The sequence below is a fragment of the Cataglyphis hispanica genome, chromosome 11, assembly GCF_021464435.1.
Source record: "Cataglyphis hispanica isolate Lineage 1 chromosome 11, ULB_Chis1_1.0, whole genome shotgun sequence".
Taxonomy (NCBI): Eukaryota; Metazoa; Arthropoda; class Insecta; order Hymenoptera; family Formicidae; genus Cataglyphis; species Cataglyphis hispanica.
This window is the reverse complement of record NC_065964.1, coordinates 5466875-5494261: the sequence shown is the minus strand read 5'-3', so window position 1 is coordinate 5494261 and position 27387 is coordinate 5466875. Positions and strand designations below refer to the sequence as shown.

The following is a 27387-nucleotide window of genomic DNA, read 5'->3' as shown; positions in this document are numbered from 1 at the left end:
CTACAAATAACGTTCAATTAACAGCGCAAACAATTTAATGCTTGCCTTGGTTTAGTTTCTACAATGTTATGCTCAAAATATCGTGTTACGCACACACACACACACACACACACGCATATATACATATATCGTTACGTTACTATTATTTAATAATTATCGACATTTTGAGATTAAATGTGAAATCTCGGAATATCTGCAATAAAGCTTTAATTAAATTTCTTCTCTGTAGGATTAAATTCCTGTCGCGAAAGAATGGACTTCGTGCCGCGAAACAATCTTTAAGATGAAGTTCAGAAAAGATCGAACGTGAGAATTTCAAATCAACTCGAAAACTTTCCACGAGGAATCCACGCCAATTCGGCAAGCTATTCCGATTTGACTTAATGTATACGGCGAGAGCTCGTACTTGCGAGACTCTTCAATTCTACGAGACGTCTACGCGAATCGAGAATTTCACAAGTTAAAACATAAATTAGCAATAAACATTGATCGATTAACACAATCCAAGCAGGAGCATCTTTCTCGTCTTGTTCCGGGGGGGAAAAAAAAAGACAAATGTTAATTGTTAGCGGGATGTTAGGTAAAAAGAGTCACAAGATAATGATTCATATACTTGTCGCAGATCGTTTATTATAATAATATCTTCGCACTCGGTTAAACGCGGTTGTTAAACAGTCACTATCTACAGCGGCTATCGTTATCTTGCGTTACATAAAAAGCATCTCTGGATGTGGTTGTTACATTTTTTTTTTAGTCGATTTACAAAAGTAGCGGCCTCTCTCCCGCTCTTGCGATATTCTATCTCGCAATCAAGGTCATTTCTTTTCATCTCTAGTTATGTTACATTTTATTTGAGATACAGATATTAGTCGCGCTGTGGCTATACAGATCGCAGCTACAGCGGCTACTGCGTTTACGCAGCCAGCCCACGCTCAGTATAATATTAGTATAGCAATGTCGCAATTCGCGACTACCGCGACAAGTCGTGCGCGGATGTGCATATTCACCTCTTCTCGATTTGTATTTTACGGTCACGTAGTCATCTGGAAAACACGAAATCGCAATGCAATTATACGATAATTAATTGACCAATTGTTTTTGCGTCGGGAGACGCATTAATATTCAAAAGCGGCGCACAGTATTTATTTGAACGACATGAAATTCCCCCCTTTTATCTCGCAGCAATAATAATAATAATATATACGTGGCATAATAAAGAGATGTGCGCGATTATTATTTTTTTCCCAAATCATATGCAATATAGCCAACGCACGTAATTACACGCAATGAGAACTTACCGTTTTTATCCGCGCGATGTAACGAGTCGTACATTCGCTTGTACCATTTCGCTTGATTATTCTCCTTGACTTCCTAAAAATAATTTAGAGATTTCGAGAGTACTGAGAAAAGTGGCAGGAAAAAAAGCAATCTCTCTCTCTCTCTCTCTTTTCTAGTGCAATTTAATTGGGATATAAATAATTTCTCTTCGCACGACAATCGCGACTACTTGTCGATATATTTTTGATTTATTAAGAAAATTTTTTTATTGACACCTACCGATCTCAACACGAGAGGGATACCCTCCTTAGTCACCGGGCCTATCCCCTCGAATTTCCGGGGGCCCAGATCGGCCATCTTCTTCGGCGCTTCATTCTCTGCTTCCGGCTCGCTCTCGTACTCTTTCTTCACGGTGTAGACTGAGCGATTCAATTTCGCAAGACATAATTAGCACTCGCGTACGCAATATCGGATAAATCAACACGTATGTTTGTTAAACGATTATCACAGCTAATTAGCGAGTGTTAGCTCGATATAGGAAGTGAAAACAGAAACGACGGTGCGAGCGGATTCGTTCCGACAAATTTGATGTAGATGCAAATTGGTTTTTTTCTCCAGTTGTATTCAATTTCTCTTAATACTAAAAATACTATACTGTCTAATTATTCCATGATTTAATCAAAGTACTTACTTATTTCTCCCGGCGAAATCAACGGTCTTTCGTCGCTCGAAGGACGATTATCGATGGACTCGCTCTCCTCCAAGTAAGCCGCGCCTTTCGGCAATTGTCCTTCTGTAATAAAATTGCAATGGCGCTACAATTGATTTAATATTTTACCGAAAGAAAGAAGAAATCGTGTTCCTTCATTCCTTTTATTAATATCTTTGTTCGTGTTCTCTCTCTCTTCGAAGTTCCTCCTCCGAGGAGAAGAGACTGAGAGATTTTTGTAAGAAACGCTGACCTCTCGCTTTCTGAAGTAACGTGATAGTCGGATTCTGAGCACGTGGCAAGCGCGGCGCGGACGCGAGCGCGTTTAATCCCTGGGATGGTGCCGAGTGCGAATTCACGATCCGCGAGGTGCTGCTACTCTCGTAAACGCTGCGCGAGCTCAACGTCCTTTTCTCCTCTTCGTTTTTCCAAGGTGGAGGAGGCGCCTCCTGAAACAGGAACTTTGCATAAGAGCTTCTTCCTAAACTTTTGCAATTTTTGATCGTATAAATAAAAAAAAAATTGTTGCAATAAAAGATTTTTTTTTTTTTAGTTTTCAATTCTCCAATGATGTTATCCAGATTGGATATTCCAGCACATCAAATTAAACCCTCTGACTAAGCAAGTCCCCGGACTTCTCGCGCTTATATAGCTGCCGTCTTGACGTAATTAATTAACCGTACCTCTTCCTTCGGTTGCTTCTTCCGGCTCAGTACAGGACTCTCGAATGGCACGGGACGAAATTCTTTTCTTTCGGCGACGGGGCTCGCGCCGGCGCTGGCCGGGGTCCAGACTGGCGGAATCGGTTCGTTCTTTTGCGGCTCCTTGGTTCGTACGGGGCTCGGTTCCTTCCCAGCTGGCGTTTGTCCTGGCGACCAAACGCCTGGCAACGAGAATTTCGGCTCTTGAGAAAAACGGGTTATCGATATACGACGAAGTTGTTAATAATTAGCACTCAGGTTATTGTCAAACTTGATAACAGTCTCGAAAAGAGACTAAATGTATCATTAGTCGCTATAAATCGACTTTATCGTTTCATAATTTGTAATAGATATCGATTAACCCCCCAGATATAACACCTAAATGAAGAATGTTACGTCGAAAGGTCTTTGCTCTTGAAACAGATGGTGGATTTGGTAGATTGGCGCTAAAGCTAACATATGAAATGTATATCGCCGCGATGCTAATTTTGGCACATGGGGGGGGACGCATTACATAAGGGATCATCTTTTTCCCCTGCCATTTCCCGCATTTTGCTACATCGCTATCTATTAGTAACCCGACTAAAACAATTTAAAAACGATCCGTTGACGTAAGCGATTTATTAAGCCTCTCTTCTAATGTTTATGTTAATTTGTCTCAAATATTTATAGAATCTAGAATAAAATTAGGTGCAAAAAGTATTTATAAAGATGGTTTTCAGTTGGTTTTTTTATCCGCGCACCATTATTTCATAACTTGGCATATAAAAATAAACTTTAGCAACTTGTTATCGCGCACCTCCGTACATCAGGAAGAATCTGTCGTAACGCTGGCGTCATAAATGGAATTATTAGCGGGTGTGATCATCGAATGGGGAGATAACATTAGCCCGATAAAGATACTTGGGCTGCCGCGATGAGTCAGCCAGCGTATAGTCGTCGAATTGAACTTGTCGACCAATTTGCATCTGAGTCGTATCTCTCTTTCTCGCGCGCGACAACGGGAAATCAGGAGCGTTTCATTCGGGAATAAAATTAGAAACTCGCGTGGGCGTCCTGGCCATTATAAGACACGCATAATTACAATTGGCCGGGATCAACGTCAACACAATACCACGATTTTCTGGAGCGACACGCACTTTGCGCACGACACGTCAACAGAGTGTTGCGTGCGAATTCAGCGAATGAAAGATCCGAGATCGTAAAAACAAAAAAAAAATATCGACCTGCTCGATAAAGGAAATATTTTTGAATAACTTTTATTTCTACGACTGATTTAGATTTTATTATATATCTTTTTCTGATTAGAGAGATACGCCAATCAATAATGAGGCAAATTAATTTACGATATAAACGGGCATGTACATATATTTTCACTAATTGCGTCGACGTCCATGCGATTAATCGACGTTGTTGCAACACCGGCTGTCGGAAATGTCAAAAATATCATGTTTTTGAAACATGAATCGATCGTGTTATTTGTAACTGACAACCAGTGGTGCGATCAGCTGAAACATTAATGCCGCGAGAATAACATGTCCTGAAATTTTAATGCGCACATACCTTATGGTCTTATTTGAAGAAATTACAAAATGAGAATATACACGTTACTCGAAACATGCACGCATACACGCCACACAAAAACTTAATTACGATGCCGTCGTTAAGAACACACGTGGTTACCCCGTCCCTCCACACACACATACACACAATGCGGGTACGCCCTATATGTAATTAATTTTGTTACACTTCCTAGATGGGTTTGTTAACGTAATACATATTTTCAATGACAATCCCATTTTCCTTATCATATTGTATTTATCATTTATTTATAACGTTTTAAGCTTGATATTTAATTAAAAAGTAAATAAATTATCTCTTAAATGTTAAATAATTAAATGTTAATTATATATAATTAATATTTTATTCAAAATATTAATAAAGGGATATTGTGGTAGGAAACTATATCATAACAATAAATAATATTAAATATCAACTAATAAGTTAAATAATATTTTCGATAATTATGCAAAATGTATATATGTTCAACGCAACATGAGAATGCATATGTTAATTTCACACAGTCCTCGCGCAGGTTTACCTGGTTTAGCTGACGAGGCTTTAAACGTAGGCGCAAACATAACGTTCTCTGAAAGCATGAAACGACATTTTGTCAACAAATGTACCTGAGATTCTCTTCATTTCAAAAGTTAAGTTTCTCTATCTACCGCGACGTTTTTCAGTCTTGTAATATCTTGTAATAATTTTTCTATAATAATGTTAATTCGCTTGTTTGCGCTCGCAAGAAGAATTCTTTTGAAAACTTAAGTTCTAGCTATCAATGCGGAATAACCCGATGCCTATCGCGGGTCAGCGTCAACATTGCGCGATGCTTATATTATACGCCGTATCCAAAATCATCTCGAAAGCACTTCAAAGTTACTTTCACGACGAGACCGTCGCGATTCATTAATATAAAAGCGATCTTGATGAACTGCCACGAAACGAGCGCAGAAGGAAGGACAAAGCGAAGTGGATTGCCTTATTTATTCAAAGACTAAGTGCAACGTACCAGCAGCACCAAATGCATTTCGTGAATTGATCAAAGTAATTTGCAAATACTAAAACCAGATTCTACCCAAGTTATTCAAGCTCTAAAATTATTTCTTTAATATCTAAAAATTAAATAATTGTTTACGTAGCGAGATTAAATCCAGAAATATTCTTCATATCTTTTTTCCTTTAAATTTCCTCGACAATTTACGGAATAACTAGATCCAATTTGAATAATTTGAATCTTTTCGATAACACGATTGCGTTCCGATTCTCTTCGCGCTCACGGGGAAACAACCTGTTGAAGAAATCCACGTCTTATCCCCCGTTACTCGGGGGAAACCTTCCCGAAACCATCACTCACTTTTCTCCAGCATTATCACTTTACGATCACGACGAGGCGACGCCGCAATGATATTTCGACGAGGCACCCCTCTCGGCGAGGTACGAGAAAGTAGCACGGTAGGTGCCAATCGACTGAGGAGCGTCGCGACGCCGATGAGGCTCGACGCCGCGCCGCTCACTACGCCGACGTCGACGTCGCCCGAAAGCTGTTGTATACAGAATTTCGTGTCCACCGCGCCAACTAGCGCGGGGCTCGTTACATATGAACGCATATACGTTCACACTTGGAAGATGAATGCGGGTTCGAACTCTTTTCAACTGTCATAATATAATAAGCAAAGGAACGTTGGGGATTTAATATAATTCGACGATTCATCTAAGATATTTTCAATCCTTCTGGTATGGATTTTCCACAGTTAATCTTTTGTCGCAGGGTATCAGAAAATGACACACACACACACACACACACGCGTCTTAGAAAATATGTGTAACGCATGCTATCAGTAATCAAGCGAAATTGCAAACGCACCTTGCTCAAGTAGAAATCCCCTGCTGATTTTCAAAGCTTTGTCAATCTCGTGCAGCAGACAGTCGCTGTCATTGTCTCTTGCCTTACCGCAGCCAATCCCTTTGATTAAAAAAGCATGCCCACATCCACCCAAAAAAAAAAAGAAGAAAATAAAGTTTTACGATAAATTAATCTCGAGCGGAGAGCGCATTGTAAGTGTATTAGAGCGAAGGATAAAGGAATCTCTCGACGTAATCTCTCTGTCAATCAAAAATTTATCATTTCTTCGTAAGAAAAAAAAAAGATGGCTAAGTATATCGGTATTAGAATACAAAAAATCCACTCGTGTTCATAGACGAATGCCTAAATTCGCACATTTAACTTCGACGAGACGCGCGCGCTGTGGCTAAACTTTCGTGCTAAAGTTAGAATAGAAAATAAACGAACGCTTCGGTAACCGCGTTGAAAGGTTCACTAGACTTACGAAATACAAATAACCAGCAGTCAGTTAATGATAATAGGCGAACAGGCTGGCAATACGTCAATAAAAGTTAACAATGTTGCATGGAGACGGATGACCTTTGTATCGAATGTCTATTATTTTATCTAATATCTCTATATATACCTTTATATTATTGTTGCGAGAGTTAATCGGCGTCAAAATAATTGAACATGCATTCGCGCATTGCAATTTATTTGTATGTGCAGTATTTTTATTATCAGCTGAACAAGCTGACATATTGAAAGAGCGAGCGAAATATATAATGTAATAATATGTGAAGAAGCAATTTGCAGCTGAAATATGAAGACGACGAATTCATTAGACAGTTACAATCGAAATCAGTGGGAGGATTTAATTGTCATCTTGTTGCTGCTAATTATATTTTACTTTTTACAAGTCACTTTCTTGATAAAATAAAATAAGAAAATTTCTTTCTTCAAAAAAAAAAAAAAAAAAAAAAAAACAAATCAATTCTTAAGAGGAAAAATATAACATGGAAATATCGAAAAGTGTCACAGGAATCTCTCAAGCGGAGTTTTCCAATCTCACCAACAAGAGCTTGAGTATGCATCAAATGGCAATATACTTATTATTAGTGGATTGAGGCACACCTTTTCGACAAGCGATCTTAGAACGGGCGGGCCAGTAGGCCAACGTCGCGAGAATGATTCAAAATAGCCGAAAAACACGGTGGTTCTTCAACGAGTCGAAACGTCCCGCGAACGAGTGGCCTATTTCTCGTCTCCGCGTACCGGAGCTTTATATTTAGATTTTCATCCTCCATGAATCACACACACGCCACGATTGAATCGCGCGGGACGATAATCGCGATCCAGCACTTATCCGCGCATGTCGTTCTTTCGAGTCAAAATAAATGTTTAAAAAATTTGTCGTGTCGACCAGAATTAATTACTAATAATAATAACTCTTTTTTTCTGTATGTCTGCGAAAAGTCTTCGAAAAATACTACGTTATTTCGACGTTACATCGTCACTCTTTAGGGAAGTGAGAAAAATAGAAAAATACATTACTCGATATAATAACGCGACGTGATTAAGTATTCCGTGGCTAATCGAACCGCTCATGAGAATCGAGACGTAAACGACGTGACGCAATTTGATAGCCTCCGAGCCCACTGTGTTGATATTCGTTATCGCGCAAACTGTCGCGGTTCATTATCCGCACGTTGGACAAGAGCGGTGAACGCAGTCCAAGCTCGAATGTTAATACAATAATTTTCCATTGCGTCGCTTTGATGAATCGATCTCGCCTCGGAATAAATGCCCAAATATATGTCCACGCCCGCGCACGCATACACACACACACACACACGCGCGCGCGCGCGCGCGCGCGCGTATCGATCGGATTTACGTCACAGAATATTAAATCCCGCTTTGCGCCAAACGACACGACGCGCATGGACGGAGCCGATAATAAAAAATAGCGCGTAAATACATATTTATTAATGTCGCGTTAGTTGTGTATCTCGCGATACAGCGCTATTTATTATTTACACGGGAGCGATTTCGAGACGGGATATTAATCGGATTACAGAACCGGAACGCGATCTGGACCGCGCGTTTGTGATGCTGCGTGAATAGATTCGCGTTGTACGACGCGCTTCCGCTTTATCGTCGAGAACTAATTTCGCCGTCGGAGAGTTGTCTAGGAAAACGTATTTACGATAATGTGATTTCCGTTCCGACGTTACCGCACGTCTTCCTTATTGAGGAAGTTCTAAAACGATAGCTCTGAGAAAAGCGTACGTTCGTCGAATACGAAAATCCCTGATATTCGATAAATCTTATAAATTATATATTAATTAGGGTATTATTTTAAATTTTATAATTCGATCTTGTCACACGGGAAATTGAAAAGATGAAAACTTCTGGAATTTTTAAGAGATTTCAAGTGCTTCAATTAGACGATATTATTATATTATTATTATTTTCTCCGATCTTTTTATGTCGATCCCATGCTCGCCGCGAATTTACATGAGAAAATACAAGATTAATTAAAACTAATTGAAAATTAATTCATATTTTTCGCTTCTCCTGCGCTCAAGAATTTCTTCGTGTTATCAACACCACGGCCACGGGCGGATAGAGAAAAAAAAGAGAAAGAGAGAGAGAGAGAGAGAGAGAGAAAGAGAGAGAGAGAGAGAATTAGCATAATACCATCAACATCGTTAGTGACGACAAACACTAAGACATCTACAAACGTCGAGACAAGATGCGCGCGCTACGTTAGTTGGTTGTTACAAAAGGATCATTTCTCCTCGGCATATCCAGAATCCGGATCGTTCCGGCTTTGGACGGGACACTCTGAACAGCCATCAATCGCCACCAATCATATCTCGCAATACGACGAGCAACACAGCAAAATCCATTGCCCATTCCATTCGCCGTAACTCACTCACCGCCCTCGTCGTCGTCCGACACGGTGGACATCTTCAGGAACTCCCGCAGGTGCTTCGGCAATTTGCCGGACGCGTCCCGCAGCTCCTTGCCGTCGATCAGGAATTTCGCGTTAATCACGTCTGCCTCGTCCTCCTCGCGATCCGTCCCGCTCTCGTCAAGATCAATCCCAAACTTGTTCAATCGGTTCCGCGCCTTCTCGATGAACTCCCTCGCCATCGCGCTCATGTCGCCGTCCGTTTTACGGCCGATATCCTCGCGCGAGCTAATCTTCACGACCTTGTGACTCTTCCGCTCCTGCCGCTCCAGCACCTTGTCGACGTACTCGTCGTACATCCGTTGACGAAACGCCTCGCCGTTCGTCGGCAACCTTGTCGGTCTCCTCGCGACGTCGACGGTCTTCTTGCACGATCGAGTTTCTTCCTCGTTAGACACCCCGGAAGTGTTCCTCGGCTTCTCCGTTGTTCGCGTTTCCTCTTTAATTCTATCCTCGCGTTCGGACGTACCGTTCTCCGATAGTCTCTTCACGTTTCCCGTCTGGGTGATCACGTGACACTCCTCACGCTCGATACTCTCCGAGGTTTCCTCGTGAATGCCATTCTCGTGAGATACCTTTCTTGAAAATTGCCGGCTCCCCGCTTTATCGATCGTCTCCGTGCGAGTCTTCTCCACGTTCCGCGATTTCTCTCGCCACTGTTCCCTCTGAATTTCCGGCTCGCTTCGACAGGTATTATTTTCGAAGCGCTTCTCCTCATGGCTACGAGTATACTTCTGTTGCTCATTTTCCGCGGATTTTCCGTCCGTCGTCCCATCCGGGACATCAAGAAATTTGGGAATTTTGCGTTCGAAGCTTACGCTGCTTTTCTTCTCAGTTTCTTCGATGGACGATTTCCTCGCGTCATCGTCCCCTTTCGTACGATGAAAGTGCGTTTGAAATTCCTCGAAGGCCTTCCTTTCCTCCTCCTCCGCCAGTATCACATTTTTCAGCTGCTCCTCCAACAGCTCGATGTACTTGAGCTGCTGGACAAAGTACTCCTGCGGCAACGAGCCTCTTCTCGCCGTCGAGTCGCCGTGACGTTTCCGTCTGCAGCGTCTTCAGCTTATCCATAATCTCCACGGCGGCCACCTGTTTCAGTTTCTCGGTCTCGTGACGCGATCTTCGCCGCTCCAGATGACTCCTCGGCGGATTCTGGTCGAAGATGCTCGTCGTATCGATACACGATCTGTCAACCGTAACCGTGCGCTTCGGCAACGGCGGTACCTCGAGTCTGTCGTCGATCAGCGCCGGATTCACGTGTTTGCCAGGATCGGTCGTTCTTCGAAGAGGCGGTGTCCTCTTCCCCGTCACGTCCATCGACAATCGATCGACAATCGCGCTGTTCAAGGCGAACGCGTTTTTCGCAGCGAACGATCTCTCCGAATCGCGAACTATCGCAGCGCCGTTCGCCAACGGACAATGTTCGTCGGTCTCCGCTACGTTGGACCGTGTCGTAATCCTAAGTCGATCCATCACGTGACCGCTCGGCTTATCGTCGCTCGATTCGCCATCCTCGCCCCTCGCCGCCGCTAAGAATAGCTCATTCGCGGTGGCGCTTCGACGATTATCGCGGCCTGCTAGATTCGACCAGTCGTTCGATCGGACGGCCTTGAGATTTTCCTGACCTTCGCTATGCTCTAAAGAATCCGGGACTTTGTTCTCGGTTATCGTTTTCGTTCCATCCTTTCTCTCTTCTTTGATAATTTCCAGCAGCCTGCTGCTCCATCTCTCGACCGTTGCGTCTCGATTAGTTGCTCGGGAAGACGCTTTCGAAGCGTCATCATCCTCCTTAATCGGACGAATTTCCACTCGGTATCGCGGCACAGGAACACACCGCGGCTGTTGTTCCCGATAGCTGTAACGGTTCAGGAACTTGCGATGAAGATCCAGAAGAGTGTCCGCGCTCGCGCGTATCCGCGATGCCTGCTGCGACGGCGACAGGCATACCAGAAGCCTGGGATCCTCCGAAGTGGACAGAGCTCGCCATCGTTCCTCCATTTCACCCTCCGACTCTGACAATTCAATATTAACACTCGACGACCTAGTCCGGTCTGAAAGAGCGTTTACAATGTCGTTAGGCCGAAGCGGCGACTCGCTCCCGTCCGGCATTTTCGTTAGTCCACGTGGTCGAGCATCACTCACTCCATGCATTGCTTTTAATCGCTGGGCGTTATCGTTATATTGCTGACGCGCTCTCGTTCGCGGCACGTCGTTCACAAACCTCTGTAGAGTCCGCAGATTCTCAAAGATGTTCAACTTGGGCGCGGTGATCTCGTCGATCATCTGCCACCCGAACGGCATCGATAGAATCCTCTTGACGCAGAGCTCCCGCAGGGACGACGGTGGTCGCGACGTGTCCTTCAAGATTTTTTCGCCAACATCCTCGGCGTCGTTTAGCGGCACGTAATAAAGATCCTCAACGGGCGAGTAAGGAACCGGTTGCGGCGATTCCGAGTTCCCGGCTGACGTTTCATCGGCGATCTCTCCCGCGCTTTTCATCAAAGTGAGTTTTCTCTTCAGAAGGGATTCTTCTTTTGTTTCGTTCTTCGAATTATTCTTCGTTTCGTATGCGGTCGCACTGATGTCGGTCAACAACGCCTCTAACGAGCGATGCTTCACGGTACTTAAGGACGTAGTACTGCTGGAAGAATCGTGAACGTCGCCCTCGGGCGAGGGATTTTTGCTCGCCGAGACGTCCAGCCTTTGAGAGCTCGCCTCGTCGTCGGACGAATTCCTCGCGTTCCTCCGCCGTGACAAGCTGCGCGTTTCTTCCTCATGCCTCTCCTCGTGCCTCTCCTCTCGTTTCGACTCCCACGTCGAATATTTGGAATCGCGAAGGCTATCGCGCTGGTTAGCGTTCGAGCTTTCCTCGTGTCGTTCGATTATCCTCGTCTCTGTCTTCTTCTCGCTCTTCGTCATTCGCTCGGAATGAAGAAAGCTCGATGTCGATTTCACGTTTCTCCCTTCTCGCTCGGATTTTCCTTTGGTATTCTTGGTACTCGAAGAACCCATCGTCGAGAAATCCGGACCGATATCTGATTTATCGTCTTTCGATGATCCGTCAATCGTCGAATTCTTCTTGCCCGGATCGTGCCGGTGCGAAGGAAAACACCTATGCACCTCGGCTTCACCCTCCTGCCGGCTCGGCGGTGCGCTTCGATCATGGGTCGCTGCTGCAACAAGCGTCGCCGCGGGCTTCCCTTCCCCGCGACACGTTATTTCCGTGCTCGTCGCGTTTGCCAACGAGACGCCGCGCGTCCCGACGTCGCGCGAGCGTGTCGGATCATCGTCGCGAATACCCGATGACGTGATCGATCGGCCGTCTTCGGCGTTTTTCTTCCAAGTGTCCGCCTGCTTTACGCAGTTCTCGTCAATGATAGTCGAGGCGGATTCGCGCCATCTTCCGGAAGAAGAGCCTTCAAAAATTTTTCCCCACGTGGAGGAACCTTGGCAGCAAGTTTTAGGAAGCTCCGGTCGTCGCGGCGACTCGTCCTCCTCGGCTTCGAGATTCCCGCGTTTCCGCGCGAGTAAATTCGTCGACTCGTCATTTGCGTCGAGTGGCTGCTGCTGGTGAATACTCGCGACGCTCGAGATATAGTCTATTTCAGGTAGCGCCGGCGGTCTCTGAGACTCGTGGCCGAAACTGGACGATCTTCTTGGCGGAAGAGGCGGAGGTCGTTTCGTTGCCGAAACACTCGAGGATGAATCAGTCTCGTCCTCCTTTCGCGATACACTTGGATTGTCGGTCACCGTGCGCGTTACGGTGAAATCTTTTAGCGAAACGTCGCGTTTCTCTGACGATTCTGCAAGTGTCTCGACTTTGGTCAATAATTTATTATTTTCCGCTTTATTTGCGTCGTTCACAATACTTTTCACCGTCGTACTTTTCTCATCGGCATTTTCCTCTTTATTATTTGCCAATCTTTCTCCGCCGACATTGTTCCCAGCATCGTTTTCCAAGATCTCGATACGATTCTCAATCCCTAAATTGTCCTGCGTTGCGTTCGCTTCCACAATTTCCATAGATCCATGAGACGGCGTATCATCTGTCTCGTTAGTTACTTTGATAGATATGATATTCTGTGTTATCTGCATTTCAGGATTCGCGACATTTTTAGCACAACTCGGTTCGATATTTTGCTCGACCTCTTCGCGATTATTCACCTTATCGCACGAATGTAATTCCGGAATATCATCTTCCGTCGTATCGATCTTAATTTTAACATCCCATTGCAGCTTGTCGGAAGCTCTGTCGAATTTTTCCGGATCATCTTGCTTCGCTTCGGTATCGTCAATCGCCTCTTCGGCGGAATGTCTATCTTGGCGCCGATATTTGCTAATCTCCTCGTTTATGAAATCTCTGATGTGCTGCGCCTCGTCCTCCGACAGCCTCTCGCCCTCCTCCTGTATGATGTCCAGGAAGTTGCGGGCGTAATGCGACGCCGTCGACATCGCGCGTTTCCTCATCTTCCGGCGCGATGTAACGGCCGTTTTTTCAACAGATTTGCTCTCCTCTGTCGAAACGTCTCGAGACACATTTCTCTCGAGAGGTCGTCCATCGTCCTCCGTCGCTTCCTCGGAAAAGGTCGGCAGTTGCAGGCCCTCGATAAAATTCCGCAGCTTCCTCTCTACATCCTTAGGCATCACGGTGGCGCACATCGAGGTCGGGGATTCCGTTTCCGGTTTCGAGAACTTCTTCCGCGGCACGAATTGCTGCCCGACTCGACCATACGATTTGGATTCTTCGAGCACTTCGAAACTCCTTGGCCCTTCGATCGGCTCCCTTTCCACGGCAGGCTCGAATTCGACGATCGTCGGCCGGCAATCGACCTCCGTATCGCTATCGTCCACTTCCCGAATCTCCAATCGATTTCCATTCGCCGACGATAACTTGGTACTCGAGCAGACAGGAAACGGCCGTATCGATTCCACCGGCTCCGATATCGTCACTGTCGTCCGCTCGCCGTTTCCCGTCTCCAGGATGCCCACCCCGGCGATATGGCCGATCGTCGCCTCGAGAGGTAGACTGCTGACAGTCGTAATCTCGATTATCCCGGGACGAGACTCTTTCAGCTCGATCTTCTCGACTCTACGTCTATCGTCCGGGCGGAATCGATATCGAGGACTCAACGATCCACCAGCTTCGATCGGATCGGCATTCTCCGAAATGGAGTCGTTCGTCTTCGAATCGTTGTCGTCGTCGTCGTCGCCCCCGTTTCTCGAGGACGCCGATAGCTGTTCGTCGAATCTCCTCTGCTCGACGTTCCGCGGCGACTCCGCGACATTCGCCGAAGGTCGCTGAAGAGACGGACGGTTTCGTCGATGCCGATTCCTGCGGCCGCGGTTGCGAGTGCGCCCGCCGTTCTTACCCTGCGGCATCCCGACCTTGCTGATGTCCTCCGCGTCGCTCGCGTAATCCGAGAGAACGCAATATCCTATGACGTTTCGCGAATTCGTGGAGAAACACACTGTCAGAGCTCCCTCCTCATCTCTTTCTTTTTCTCTTCTCTCGCGCACGATTTCTCCGTAAATATTCGCGGTCGTTTATACGTAACTTCTCCGTAGCTTCTCCGCAGTCTCCGTTTTTCGCCTCCACGTAACCATTCGCTATGCGTATTTCTACGCGACTTTTCTCTCTCGCGCGCGCTTCTCACGTACGTTTCACGTACGTCTTTTTATTTTTACGTTTAAAGACGACAGTTCGTTACGGTTTCCCTGCGCTCGGCGCAGGAAAACAGTGAAATTTTAAGGTTTTAAGAGTATTACATGAAAAAAAGCTGTTACTAAAATTACATTAGGAGGAAAGTCATAGCTTCGATCTCTCCCACGAATTTCTATTAAATACGCGGAATGATGAATTTCTCGGGACTATGGGGCAAAGAAATTTATTAATGTTCATAAATAAAAATTTTAGAAAGATATTAAAATTGAAATAATTTAATAATTATTCGAAAATTATTCTTCTTTAGTTTAGAATCTTTGACAATAATTGGATTGATTTAAATCCTCAAATATTTTTACTTTTAACTTTCGAGGAAAGCTTACTACGCTAACTTTTAATGTATCCTGCATCTTTTATCGATACATTATTTAAATCCAAGTGTCTTCCCTATATTCGAGACAATTCGACAAGCTTTTAGTAAGATCGCCCCAGACAGTTGCAATCGCAAGATGACGCTTAATGAAGAAAAGAAGAGAGAAGAACTCGCGTATATGTACAGTGTTTGATCATGCAAACAAGCGTGGTCCAGTCCAGCATCCCAAGTATTGTATATCATCCCCTTTTGTCGATAACGAGGCCCACTTACCTTTCTTAACGTCGCTTCCTTGTTCGTCCGGGCAGCTCTTCAAAGCACCGTTCTGATTGGTGTAGCTCTGCTCGACTTTTGTGTCATCTGAAAGTAATGGTTCCATGTTACGATGCGCGATTATTAGAAAATTGTCTCATTCAAAGTTAAAAATTATCCTCCTTTGCTCGCGACAGTTAATTTAAAAATATAAAATTATACGCAAAAAAGAGAGAAAAAAATCTAAAAATTATAAATTTCACTATATGCGAGTTACTTTGCCACACGCCGGCAGATTCCTCGACACGTTATATTCTTATGACAGCTCTCTCGCACACTAATCAAATCGTCTTTCGCGCACTATCGATTAATCGGTCATTAAAAATTCGCAACACCACCGTCCGCAAAACGATGAAGCATCACGCGTGCACGAGGCACGAACGAGCGCGTTAAATTTAGGCGAGAGAATCCCGACGACGTCGCTCATGTTAAACGTCAGCTACCCGCAAATCATCGTCGCACAACCGCACCGCGACCTGCAGGGTTTGTGAATCGCGATTATGCACCGAGCATACTACGAGTGGATCCATCGCTACCCGTGAAACGCGCCCGCGTCTCCCACCCGTGAAGAGTCACGTGTTTCGTCGTGTACCTACATACCATCACACGTCGATCCAGGTGAATTTGTATGCACGCACACAATGAGACAATTTCCAATCCCATCATCGGTGTTAAAAATTTTCTACGCTTCAGAAGAATTCGATCTCGAAATTCTTATTTATTCCGCGATGAAAGAGAGTTTGTGTGCGCAGATCATTCTGCACTCAGATATGTCAATGACTCCTGTAGGAGTCTCGATAAAATGTTTAGGAAAAATTTCCGGAAAGCATACTTTGTTAAGAGAGGAGTGAGGGAGAGGGGGGGGAGGGAAGAGAAGAAGCGTACTGGATATTTAAAGTATGCATATACAGACTCGAAACTATAAACAGGGACACAATTGTAACGCGCATTAGCGTACACACACAAGAACATGTACACGTCCCCTCTAGAATCACCTCTGAATTCATGAATAGCGCCGCTTCCGAGTTGGACTTCCTTCCGAGCACACAATGCCGGTCGAGCGACTGTCGCGCACCCATCTATTTTCCACACTTTTCGTTGCGTCACGGCACGGGCACACACACACACATACACATGAGATCCGGAAGTGACGGAGTATCTTTTTCTTTTTCGAACGAACGCGCCCCCTCGTATTTCAGCGAGTTGACCCGTTTAATTCGGCGACGCTCGTAACTCGATCCGGCGAAAGGAGGGAATGTAGCTAAAATAAGGAATCCGATGGAACGGAAGCTCGATGACACAATCGTAAAAAAAACCTACGCTCTGCGTACATCAGAGAGTTGCGGCCTTGCGATTACGCAACAAAAGTCGCCGAGTGCAATAAAATATATCGCATTAATTGCGCAATGGAATCGAAGGAACTTGTGGAAGATTTGGCTGCCGCAAACACAATAAGAAGGGATGAAAATCGGAATAACTACTACAGATGTATTATACCATTCCATAATTTAAGAAAAATGAAAAAAATTTATTTTTCTCTCTCATAGTCAGATTTTACGTTCGCCGTCATAACAGTTAATATAAACAACGGTCCTTTTTAATTTACAGTCGCTGTTACTGTAAAAAACTGCGCGGCGGGGCAAATTACGAGTGACGGATTTTTCCCCGGAGGAAAATTGGAGGGGACATGCATTTGGCGAGCCGGGACCATCGCCGGGACCGTTCGCCATGGGCGCGTTAATACGCGCGATGGGCGCGACGGGTGTGCCCCGTCATGCCCCGAAGGTGCCAAGCCCACGTTTCCGCGATCCGACGTCTTCCATCTTCGTCTCCACCACCGGGTTACCCTGCCCTACCCTCCTGCGCCCTCCGCGTCATTCTCTCGGCGGGGGATCTCCTTCGATCCGATCGTCGCCGTCCTCGCTCATCGCTTGCGCAATCTCGTCGGCGTGACATATTTTATTACCCGACGACTCTGCGCGTCCGTTGCATAATCGATGACCGGCGTCACGCATCGCGTAGATTCCGACGGATCTAAGATCCTCGTCCTTGTATCTGATTTTTACATTGAACGGGATTTCCGGGGGGGGGAAAATCTCGGAGATTCGCGTATGTCATCTTCAATTTTCAATTATTTTTCAATGTCAAAAAAATTTGACGTAAATAATGGTATTCCAGACATATAATTATACTCTCTAAAGCTCTGGCGACTTGTTCACGATAAAGAAACAATTCCCGTTCGAACAAACCCGCTCAACAAACGGAGATTGCTATTTCCGGTGACGCATTATTCGATCGAGACTGCGACTGTAACCGCGTTTCGCGACGTAAACCGAAAACTGTTTCATCAACCGTAAATGTCAAGCACGAAAGATTATTGCCAAGAAATTGTTACCATAATTGTAAGCTTGTCGATAGTATCGTTGACGCGGACGAATGTCATTAAAACAAATCAATAAAAATAATATAAGTACCAATAAAAATATGAATTGTTCAAACACACATTATTTAAAATATTTATTATTTTAAAAAATATAAGAAAAATTAGTGTTTTTTTTTGCGTTTATTAAATTATATTTTATCATAAAATTATAATTAACGATGATATACGGCTTGATTTTATTAACTGACAACGTGATCGACGTGGCACTTATAACTCTAGTGCATCCTATTTAAAGAATCGGATGACCCTCAAAAAGCGAACCTAATGACGCGTTACTAATAGCGCCGCCTCATTCGTTACGGCAAGAACAGCTTATAAGCGCGATCGAGTTTCAGTGACAAGAAGCGTACTGTTGATGTCAACGCTGGAGTGATATAAAAGAAACTTTATCACAAAACGTTCGTTGTAATTAAATCATTAACAGTAAAGTTTCCCATACTTCAGTAATTAAACATTATTTAAATAACTTTTATATCCGTCTAAAAAAAAAATTGCACAAAAATTTTATAAATATTTTTTACATACGTGCTTTTCTCCAATCTCTGTTCCCGTCAAATGTATATATACATCATACCAAATTTCCCTAATCGACTTTAATCGCTACTTACCGTTCCCTGTTTCGACATCAAACATGTTCGAACTCTCGCCCGGCGGCCGGTCTCGACAAAAGTCCGAGCCCTCCACCTTCGTGATCTTCGTCTTTACACGATTATTCGATCCCATCCCTTCGGAGCCCTCGTCCCCGAGTCTCAACCCTTCCCCGTGTTCGACAGATGTTCCCGAGCGCTTCACCTCGTCCTTGAAGCGAACGGTTTTGTTCTCGCGCCCCGCGAAAGACACCTGTTCGCCGTGTCGGCTCTTCAAGATCGGCGCTCTGACAAACAGATCGAGCATCGTGCGCTCGATCTTCAGATGCTCCTCCACGATGCGATCCAGCGTATCCGCGTACGATCTCTCGCAAACGTCGTACGAGAGGCCGTTTCCGCGAGTCAGGCTCCAACTCGTACTTTGGAGCCCGTCGGGTGAGCTCTTCAGCTCCTGGAATCTATTCGCTCCGGGTCCCTCGGGGATCGCCACTGTGTTCATCCGCCTGAAATCCAGGCTGTTCAGCTTGTTCTCAAAGTTCTGCCGGGTCTCCGTGTTGCGAAAACACGGCGGCGGATCGATAAGGAACTTGAGCGCCTCCAGGTGCTCGTAATATTCACGCTCGAGCTGCCCGGCTCTTCTTCCGCCAATCCCATCGACTCCCTTCTGTCCGGTGTCGTTGACTCGCGACGTTTCTACGCCTGCAAGAATCTTTCTCTTCCTCAGGTGGACTCCGTTAAACGTTCTCGGGATTCCCACGCGTTTCGATTCGGCCTCGTCATTTCTGACGAGCAGCTTTTTCGGACGCGTCTCCAGCTTATTCTTCGCGCTGCTCATCCTCCTGGCCGTTCGCCGTTTCCACGAAGCGCCGAAGCTACGAATCGCGGTCAGAAATCGGGCATTGGAACGCGACGAGGCGATCTTCTGCGCGGAATCCGAGCGACGACGATGATGACGACGAGTGGACGGACGTTTCGTCATAACCAACGGATTCGTCGTCTCGTTGCAGCCGCGCCATCGCGACGAGCATCGCTCATTCAACGCCGTCAGACATTGAGCGCAATCGAAGAATTTCATCCTCTTCTCGGAAGATCGTATCGATTTTATTCAACTTAATTCAATTCCTATAATTTAACTTGGATTCTCGTTTACTACGTAAAATATCACGATTGTTCCTCGTTTTCAAGCTTCATTAATTATCATTGATCCAACGCATTCTCGCTGAATTTACTTTCGTCGCGTGATTTGTCCCAATGAATTTATCGTTGCGATGCCCTTTCCTTCGTCATTACATAACCGCGTACAGCTTCATTAAACAGCGATTCGCGACTATTGTATTGTCGGATAATACGCGTATTGTTGACGATCGCGTCATTCGCATCGCCAGGCATCCCCGCTGTTGTGTACGCATTTCCTGATCAAACACTCATCGGCGTTGCCTTTTATATTAACTCGAACGTTTTCAATTGATTCATCGGTCGTTGTATCGGAGACAAGCTTAACGTAAAAATGATTATACGCGAGAAATTATGTTGTAATAAACTCGCGATCGGTCGATCACATAATTGTCAATGGTCTCTTGTATTTTTCGTCTGTCATAATGAATTTCGCGTTTCGTTAAATATCATTATGCCGCGCCGAGAAAAAATTCGTACGATTCAAAGTTATGCAAATTTATTTTGTGGCGATTCACTGGCACTTCACTTTTTCATTATCCGCGCTTTACCACTCTCGCATTTAAAATAAAAAAAAAAAAAATTATGTAATCGACCCCAATTTTCGTATCCGACATTTCTACGTTCCTCCGGCGGTGTAAATTTCTTTCTTTTTTTTTAACAAACAATGCACCGCGGTTCGAAATTTGATTACTCGGCGCGGCGCGCTCGACAAGGCGTTCCCTGATACTGAACAGGAAGGTGGGTCTCGCAGGCCTCGGAAAAGGAAAGAAGAGGAGACGAAGAGGGTCGCCTCCTCGACGCAGGGCCTTCTTGGAGAGCCGAGGGTGCGCCGGGCACGGAATTGCCGCGTGTCGTTGTGGTCGCAGGTGTACCGTCGTAGATGAGAGCGTACATGTGAACCGGGGACAGGTGTGTCGCGTATGCGTGAGACAATACAGGCGCGCGCTCTCGACGCGAGGCGTGGGTATGCCGTCTGGATGTGCACTGTACCGCGACGACGAGAGGGCAATTTGGAGAAAAGAGCCGGTAATAATGGCCAAAGTGGTGGGATGATCCGTTTATGGTCAACGTACACGTCATACGCTGCACTTATTAGGTCCGTCATTATCCTCGGTTAGACTCCGAGGATCCAAACGGGCGGCCAATTATCGGCGATTAATTAAGCGCGATGATAACAGCCTTCGAAACCGATATCTCATACGATCCTTAAGATATTTTTTTAGTCTAGTTAATCTTCATACTTATGAGTATCTCAAAATCTTGGATTGATGAGAAAAATTTTCTTCCATCGATCGATTCAATTTTCGAGAAAATTATTTTTATTTTTCTCATAAAAAAATGTTACTTTAAGTAATGAATGACGATGCACGGAAGGCCGACTTGATTAATTCGACCAAAATGTCACCGAGGCTAACTTCTACCGCTGTCGCGCATAAAGGAACAGGCCGCTATTGTCCGCCATTGAGATCATCGGAGATAATTAAACTACGCGCATTGTATATGCTCAGTTAACTGGCAGGATTATTGTGCTCGACCAAGCACCGGCAGTCATGCGTGGGTAATTTCTGGGTCCTCCGACATAACTCGACGCGTTGCAAACGACAACGATCGAGTATCGAACGATATGCGTTGCGGAGAACGAGTCGTGAATTGTTAAGAGTGTCGACACGATAATCATCTACCGACGACTCTATCTATGAACTAACTACGTTACCTCCGCCGAACTTGTTTCGATTACTAGCAATCATGGTCGCATACCCGTAAAATATGTCGAGTTAGACGCGTTAAAAATTAATTGGAAAATGACGATGGGACTCTACAAGCCCGATGTTTGATATCGTGCGAGATTAATCGGGAATCGATACCGAACACGGTGAACTCATTGCACAAACCGTTCGCGATTAATTGGAAATTCGTTCGTAAATTCAATATCATATTTAATTAATCATAGGCCACGTTCGATGCGTTCGAAAGTTTTTGTGGCGATGCGATCTGTTAATTATTTTTTATCGATTGATACGTTTACACATCAAGCGATTACTTTCATCGTTTTGCGTAAGTAAATTTTTCTATCGCATTTCTATCTTTATTTGAGATAATATAAAAAAGTTTATGATTTTGTAGAAAGACAGCAAACTTACTGGCAACGTTCTTCTCCGCTTCTGTCCGCGTGCGCGTTATGGTCCTTGTGGTGGTCTCTGCGGCACAGAAATGACAAAAATGACAATTGGCTGTCGCTTCACTTGAGATTGATCAGTTTTCGCGGCGAATACTTACTATTCTGAATCTCGGTCGTGGTATTCTCCTGTAGACTACTCTTGTAGATTCTCCTCTTTGGCGAGCCGATATTTTCCCTGCAACAAAAAAAAAACAGAATACAATTTTCGATTAAAATAAAATTTAATGCTTCAGTCATTTCGCAAAAAGTCTTGATGTCTTAAAGAAAAACGACTCACTGATTGAGACCAAGCTTTAACTGTTCCCCGGAATTACGTAGCAGAGCGTGCGCCTCGCTGTTGGTCAGATCTCGAGTGCTCTTTCCATTAATGTTACTAATCAGATCACCCTCTCTCACTCCCTGCTGAGCTGCCTTGCTGCCCGGATTTACCTGCAACAAATAAAATCAACGAGATTAGAAACATTTGGCAATTTTATCTGTAAGAGTTTAATCTGTGAGGATCATTAAACGCAAACTAATGCGGGTTGACGCGATTCGGTCGATCGCGATCGAAACATCGAGCGAATTATCAGAACGAGCGGACGATTGAGAGCCACTGCAGTCCCTCGATGCGCCTGGGGGCAGGCAACTTCCCAGACGTCGACACGCGACGTTGTCTAAAAGCGAGCGCGCAGGCGATGCGACGACAAATTACGGCACGATGGAATCGAAATACAATGAATTAGAAATCAATAGTTTGTCAGGAAGCAAATGCTGTGGATATTTATATAAATTCCTTTACGATTACATGCTTTTTTTCAAGATGATCGATTATATTACATAGCGATTACAGAGCGCAAAAATGTCTAATTAAATCTGTCGTATCGATAAACTAAGAAAGAATCGCGTCTCTCCGTGGAAAAATGCTTTCGCATTTATTTATTGCGATAGCGAAATTGAACGAACGATTCACGTACAACATAAATAAATCCCGAGATAAATCCGAGAAAAATTAACTTTTCTTTTTACGACGACGTTTTTCCGCGCCTCGAGTCGAGATTTAAGTCGCTGACGTTTAAGATTCTCACCACGCCGTCGCGCTTCCGTTGGCCGGATACTACTCGGAACTTCAACATCCCGATGAGCTCTCCCGCTCGATAGCTGACAGAACGTTACCGCAAATGTAAAAATATCGGGCTAAGGAGGTTTGCCTCAATCCTGTTTTCCTTTGTCACTGATAAAAAACTTTCGTCACCAAATGTTGACAACTCTGAACGTTAGACTTTCTTTGGGTGTTTACAAAACAAACGACGCGTACTAATATGATGTTATTATTTCGTAAACACGCACATGTATCCTTTTATTTTAGGGAGTACACTCTTATCTATTCGATTGACGTTTTACAGCTGTTTTCTCTCAAATCCATTTCAAATGGCACGTTGCTCGCGCAACAAGTCATAAAATTCGAATAAAAATACAATATTATGCCGTGAGTTTCGCAAGACGAGAACTGTCATCGAATGAAAACTTAGTCGCGAGCCGAAGACCAGGAAACTATAGCGCACAACGCGTCGAAGGAGAAACGAATACTGAAGCTCGTCTCCTGGATAGGATGCATCCACGTCGTTGGATCGCCGTCGCACCGGCGCCAGACTTTTCGGCTACAGCGGAACAACGGAAAAGGTTTTCCGACTGACCTTCCTCGCGATGTTGTTTGGATTTCGAGAAGAACGGAGGGGTGGGTGTAACGACGAGATATACGGCGACCCGATTTCCAAACGAGAGTTTCGATTTTGTTTACGTAACGTAAACTGGATTCCGGCCAAACCGTATTGTTTCGTGCATAAACTCGATTGAAGATGTATGTATCTATTGTAGTTATATCTCGCATTTCAGCGGTGAAGATAGTTTGACATAAGCAACAGTGAATGACAGGGAGAACCGTTTGTACGGCATGTTAATAGAATAAAATTGATGAGAGATAAATTGTTTGTGCCTCAATATTTATAATAAATCGAAGGCAAAGGCAATTGTGTTCAAGTTGGAGGCAGAAAGCTAAATTATCGACAGGTGAGCGAGCGGATAGTCACGAAAATACGCTCAAAGTGAAACGGGCGGACGAGCGTTGAACTATATCAGTGCAGGAACTGCACGCTTTACGCTTCGTGCATAAAATCTTTCGAACTTTTAACTATGCGCGACACGACTTTCCAAGTGCATCGACAAAACTTGGAGCGCTCTGCTTCATTAAATGGCCAATGGAAGCTATTTTCGCAGTTAAAGAGCTTTCCAAGTTATTCGCGACAACATCCTAGTGTTGCGTTTTAACTTCTAAATTAATAAATTCTTTACATAAGTAAATGAAATTTTAATAGACAAAATAATATTATTATAATATAAAATTTTTAAGTACCAATTTTGATAATATATTAATATATATATTTTATATTTCAATTTTATATCTTTCGACCATATACTATTTTCGAAACGTCTATTTTACGGTCAAGTGTCATCCGATTTTAATGACTCTTTAATCATCGTGCGGCTAGCTAAGGGAAACCGCAAAAGCGATTGGAGAAAGCGACGAAGGAAATTGCTTTCCGACAACGCGGGATAATAGCATCCGGTGGAAAGCAAGGAAAAACCAGACAAAGTGATGTAAGACCGGTCAAGGATCATCGTGACCAATCGCGCGCAGCACTTGCGGGATAATAAGAGATCGCGCGACTACAGAGGATGCCGAATCCGCCCGCGGTTATTCGCACACTTCGCTAAAAAAAAACGTTATAAACGTCGAATAATTTAATTCATAAGAATCATTTCGGACGCACCGATCAAGATGGAATTCGAAGAGAACGAGAGAGGAAAAGAAAAACCGATGGTGAAAGATTTCAAGTTTCTGACATTTAATTCTTGTAATTCTCGCATCTGTCGTGGAACTTGGGAGAAAAATAATAGGAACGCGAGAGAGAATTATTTCCTTTGTTTTCTCGATCAATTTAAAGTCGATTTTTCCACGTCAACAGCAATTTTCGCACATCAAGCCCTCTTCGCCATAACTCTTATCGTTACTCGAAAAATCTCGCGAAAGTGTTTTCGTATTTCATTATACAACATTGTATCGGCGCTTCCGAGGTGATTTATATCTCACGCGCGGCAATCATGCGACGCGGCAGACCGAAAAATTGAATATTCTCGAGTGCGTACGAGCATCGTGAAATCGATCCCATATTTTTCCCCGACCCGTTACACTATCTTTACATAATTGCGAGAACAAATCGATCTAACGGTGACGAAAACCAATGGAGAACTTTCGTCTTTCGAGTCCGATCCGAATGAAAAAGATTTTTTAAACATAAATTTTTTTTTTAATATTTCCTTTTTTCATTTTTCTCTTATTTAGAACTGATAAAATTTAAAACTGATCAAAACATATTTCAACATTACAAGCTTATCTGTTTTAAGAGAAAAACTGTTATAAGACAGAGAAATAATTTTCTCTTGGCTTCGCCTCGTGAACTATCTCTATCGAGCGAAGAAAGGCATGACGACTTCGTGCCAGCTTTAATTGACGGAGCCAATTCGCGCCCATTATGTGATTATCGCGCAATAAGGCGGCCCATTACGTACAAAAGACATCGTGGAAACCGAGAAATTAGCGTTCGTCGAGGATCGTTAACGGTCTCTCTATTCTGAGCGACGTAAAGAGCACTTCGCTACCAAATAAGACATGAAATTTCACGCGTAACGCCACGTGAAAACGATCGGTTGCAAAAAGTATGCATAATGCATCCGGCGATGAGTGCAAGTTTGACGTTATTCGCGGATGGAACTTGTCAGATATAAGTTACGAAGCGGAAATGGAAGATCGTAAAATGACGTAAACGTTGCCCTGGCTACGTATTTATCAGGAAAACAATTTTTCCAACACTGCGGGAAGAATTTTAATTCTTCAAATGTAAATACACACCCCTCGTCTGATGTACCGAATAACGTTAATTTAGATGAAGAACCATGTAAATATTTTATGAACAATTCAACGGGGAAATTGACGTCGTGGATTTTACCGGAGCTTTAGGCACGTCAATCGTCTTTACGCGGAGAAGAAGAGACAGCTAGACCTGCCTACGAATAGCGTATGCATGAGAAACGCGTAACAAGTTGAAGGGATTTCCAGGTAGTCGACACTTTCGAGCTACGTGAGCGGAATGCGATGGAGGCTTAGGTGCTTCGCTCTAAGAAGCGCACGTCAGATCTTTCAATATTTCGTTTCGAAATCTATTTCTCGCGGAGGCTTTATTAGTCGCGAAGTGAATTGCGGCGACTCGAGACAGACACTAAATTGTAATTTAGCTGTTGATCGCGCGCGCATCCATACCGCCCTAAATCAACCGGCGATAAATCAGTAGACACCCACCGTGATACGCGATATTCGTGCACGCACCAAAGATAACAGTGATTTATAAATGATATTATCGTACATAAATCAAAAAAAATATACGTATAATAAAATAAATTCATTGATATTTATAGATCATAATATTTGGATTTAATTCGGGCGACCGAGCGCATTTTCTTAAAAACACATTAAATGAAGAAAATTATGAGAAAATTAATAACGAGACTTTTCTAATCAAATAAAAATATCATTAGCATACGACTTTACATAAATTCATAATCGAGTCTTTGCGCTTTCACGAATATCTGGGAGTGGAAAATTTCTCCACTTTTCTCTGACCCATTCGTTATAAGTCATATTATATTAATTGTACCGAGGTGAATCTTTTAACGAAGAGAGAATCATGCGATTAATTACTATAATCCCGGAATAAAAGTTATATCCACGAGAGTTACAGGAAGATAACACGCACTTCGCACGCGAATGTGAATTATGAGTTATTAGTTTATAATCGATTATTTGTGTCACCGAAAACGCGCGTCTCTCGGCGCAAGTTTCTCCGATCGTTGTTAGCTCACAATGCGAGAGACGCGCATGGCGTGGCATTAATTATAATTCAATCGAAAGTGCATTACGCGCAATCGAAACGATGACGACGAACTTCGACCATTAGCCCAGGACGCGCTGAAACACCGAGGATGGAGGCAAATCGGGAGGGATTCAAAGGAGACAGGAAGAAAGGACGACGACATCGAGTCCTGCGAAATGCATTATGCATTTGGCTAGTTCCTCGCCTCGCCGAGAATGGTTGAAGGCTTAATTAGAAGGTAGACTAGAGAAAAGCAATTAAACTCACTACGCTAAAGCAAGAAAAACAGATCGCGATATAAACGTCGTTGACTGGCATTCTCTCTTGTCCGTTTGACAACCTTCTTCCTTACAATCTTTCTTTTGAAAGGGTAATTAACGCAAAATGACGAATCGGAGAATTCTTTATTCTTGTATCTCAATGTGTGTTAAATCATTCTTATTTTATGTAAAACTTTTCTAAATTATTCGTATTATATTTGAGAAAAATCAAATTAAATTAATATTTAATATCCAAAAAATCCATTAAAGTATATTTAAAAAAAAAATTAATTAAATTATACAAATTTTTATATAATATACAATATTTTTCCAGGAAAATCCATATGACTTGTTCGTCTCGTTCAATAAAGTTTGCTT

The 27387-nt window shown here is 43.8% G+C and overlaps 1 protein-coding gene across 1 annotated transcript in view; it reads right to left on the bottom strand.

Annotated features, from left to right (window-relative positions):
* Window positions 1-27387, bottom strand: part of LOC126852645 (uncharacterized) — a 70648-nt gene that overhangs the window by 25721 nt on the left and 17540 nt on the right. The window contains 14 exon segments of the mRNA XM_050597639.1: window positions 1008-1043; window positions 1299-1371; window positions 1558-1697; window positions 1970-2071; window positions 2241-2436; window positions 2671-2870; window positions 4790-4837; window positions 6116-6214; window positions 9016-10087; window positions 10089-14485; window positions 15359-15445; window positions 21745-21801; window positions 21881-21957; window positions 22060-22211. Of these exon segments, the coding sequence (XP_050453596.1) occupies window positions 1008-1043; window positions 1299-1371; window positions 1558-1697; window positions 1970-2071; window positions 2241-2436; window positions 2671-2870; window positions 4790-4837; window positions 6116-6214; window positions 9016-10087; window positions 10089-14485; window positions 15359-15445; window positions 21745-21801; window positions 21881-21957; window positions 22060-22211 (6736 nt within the window).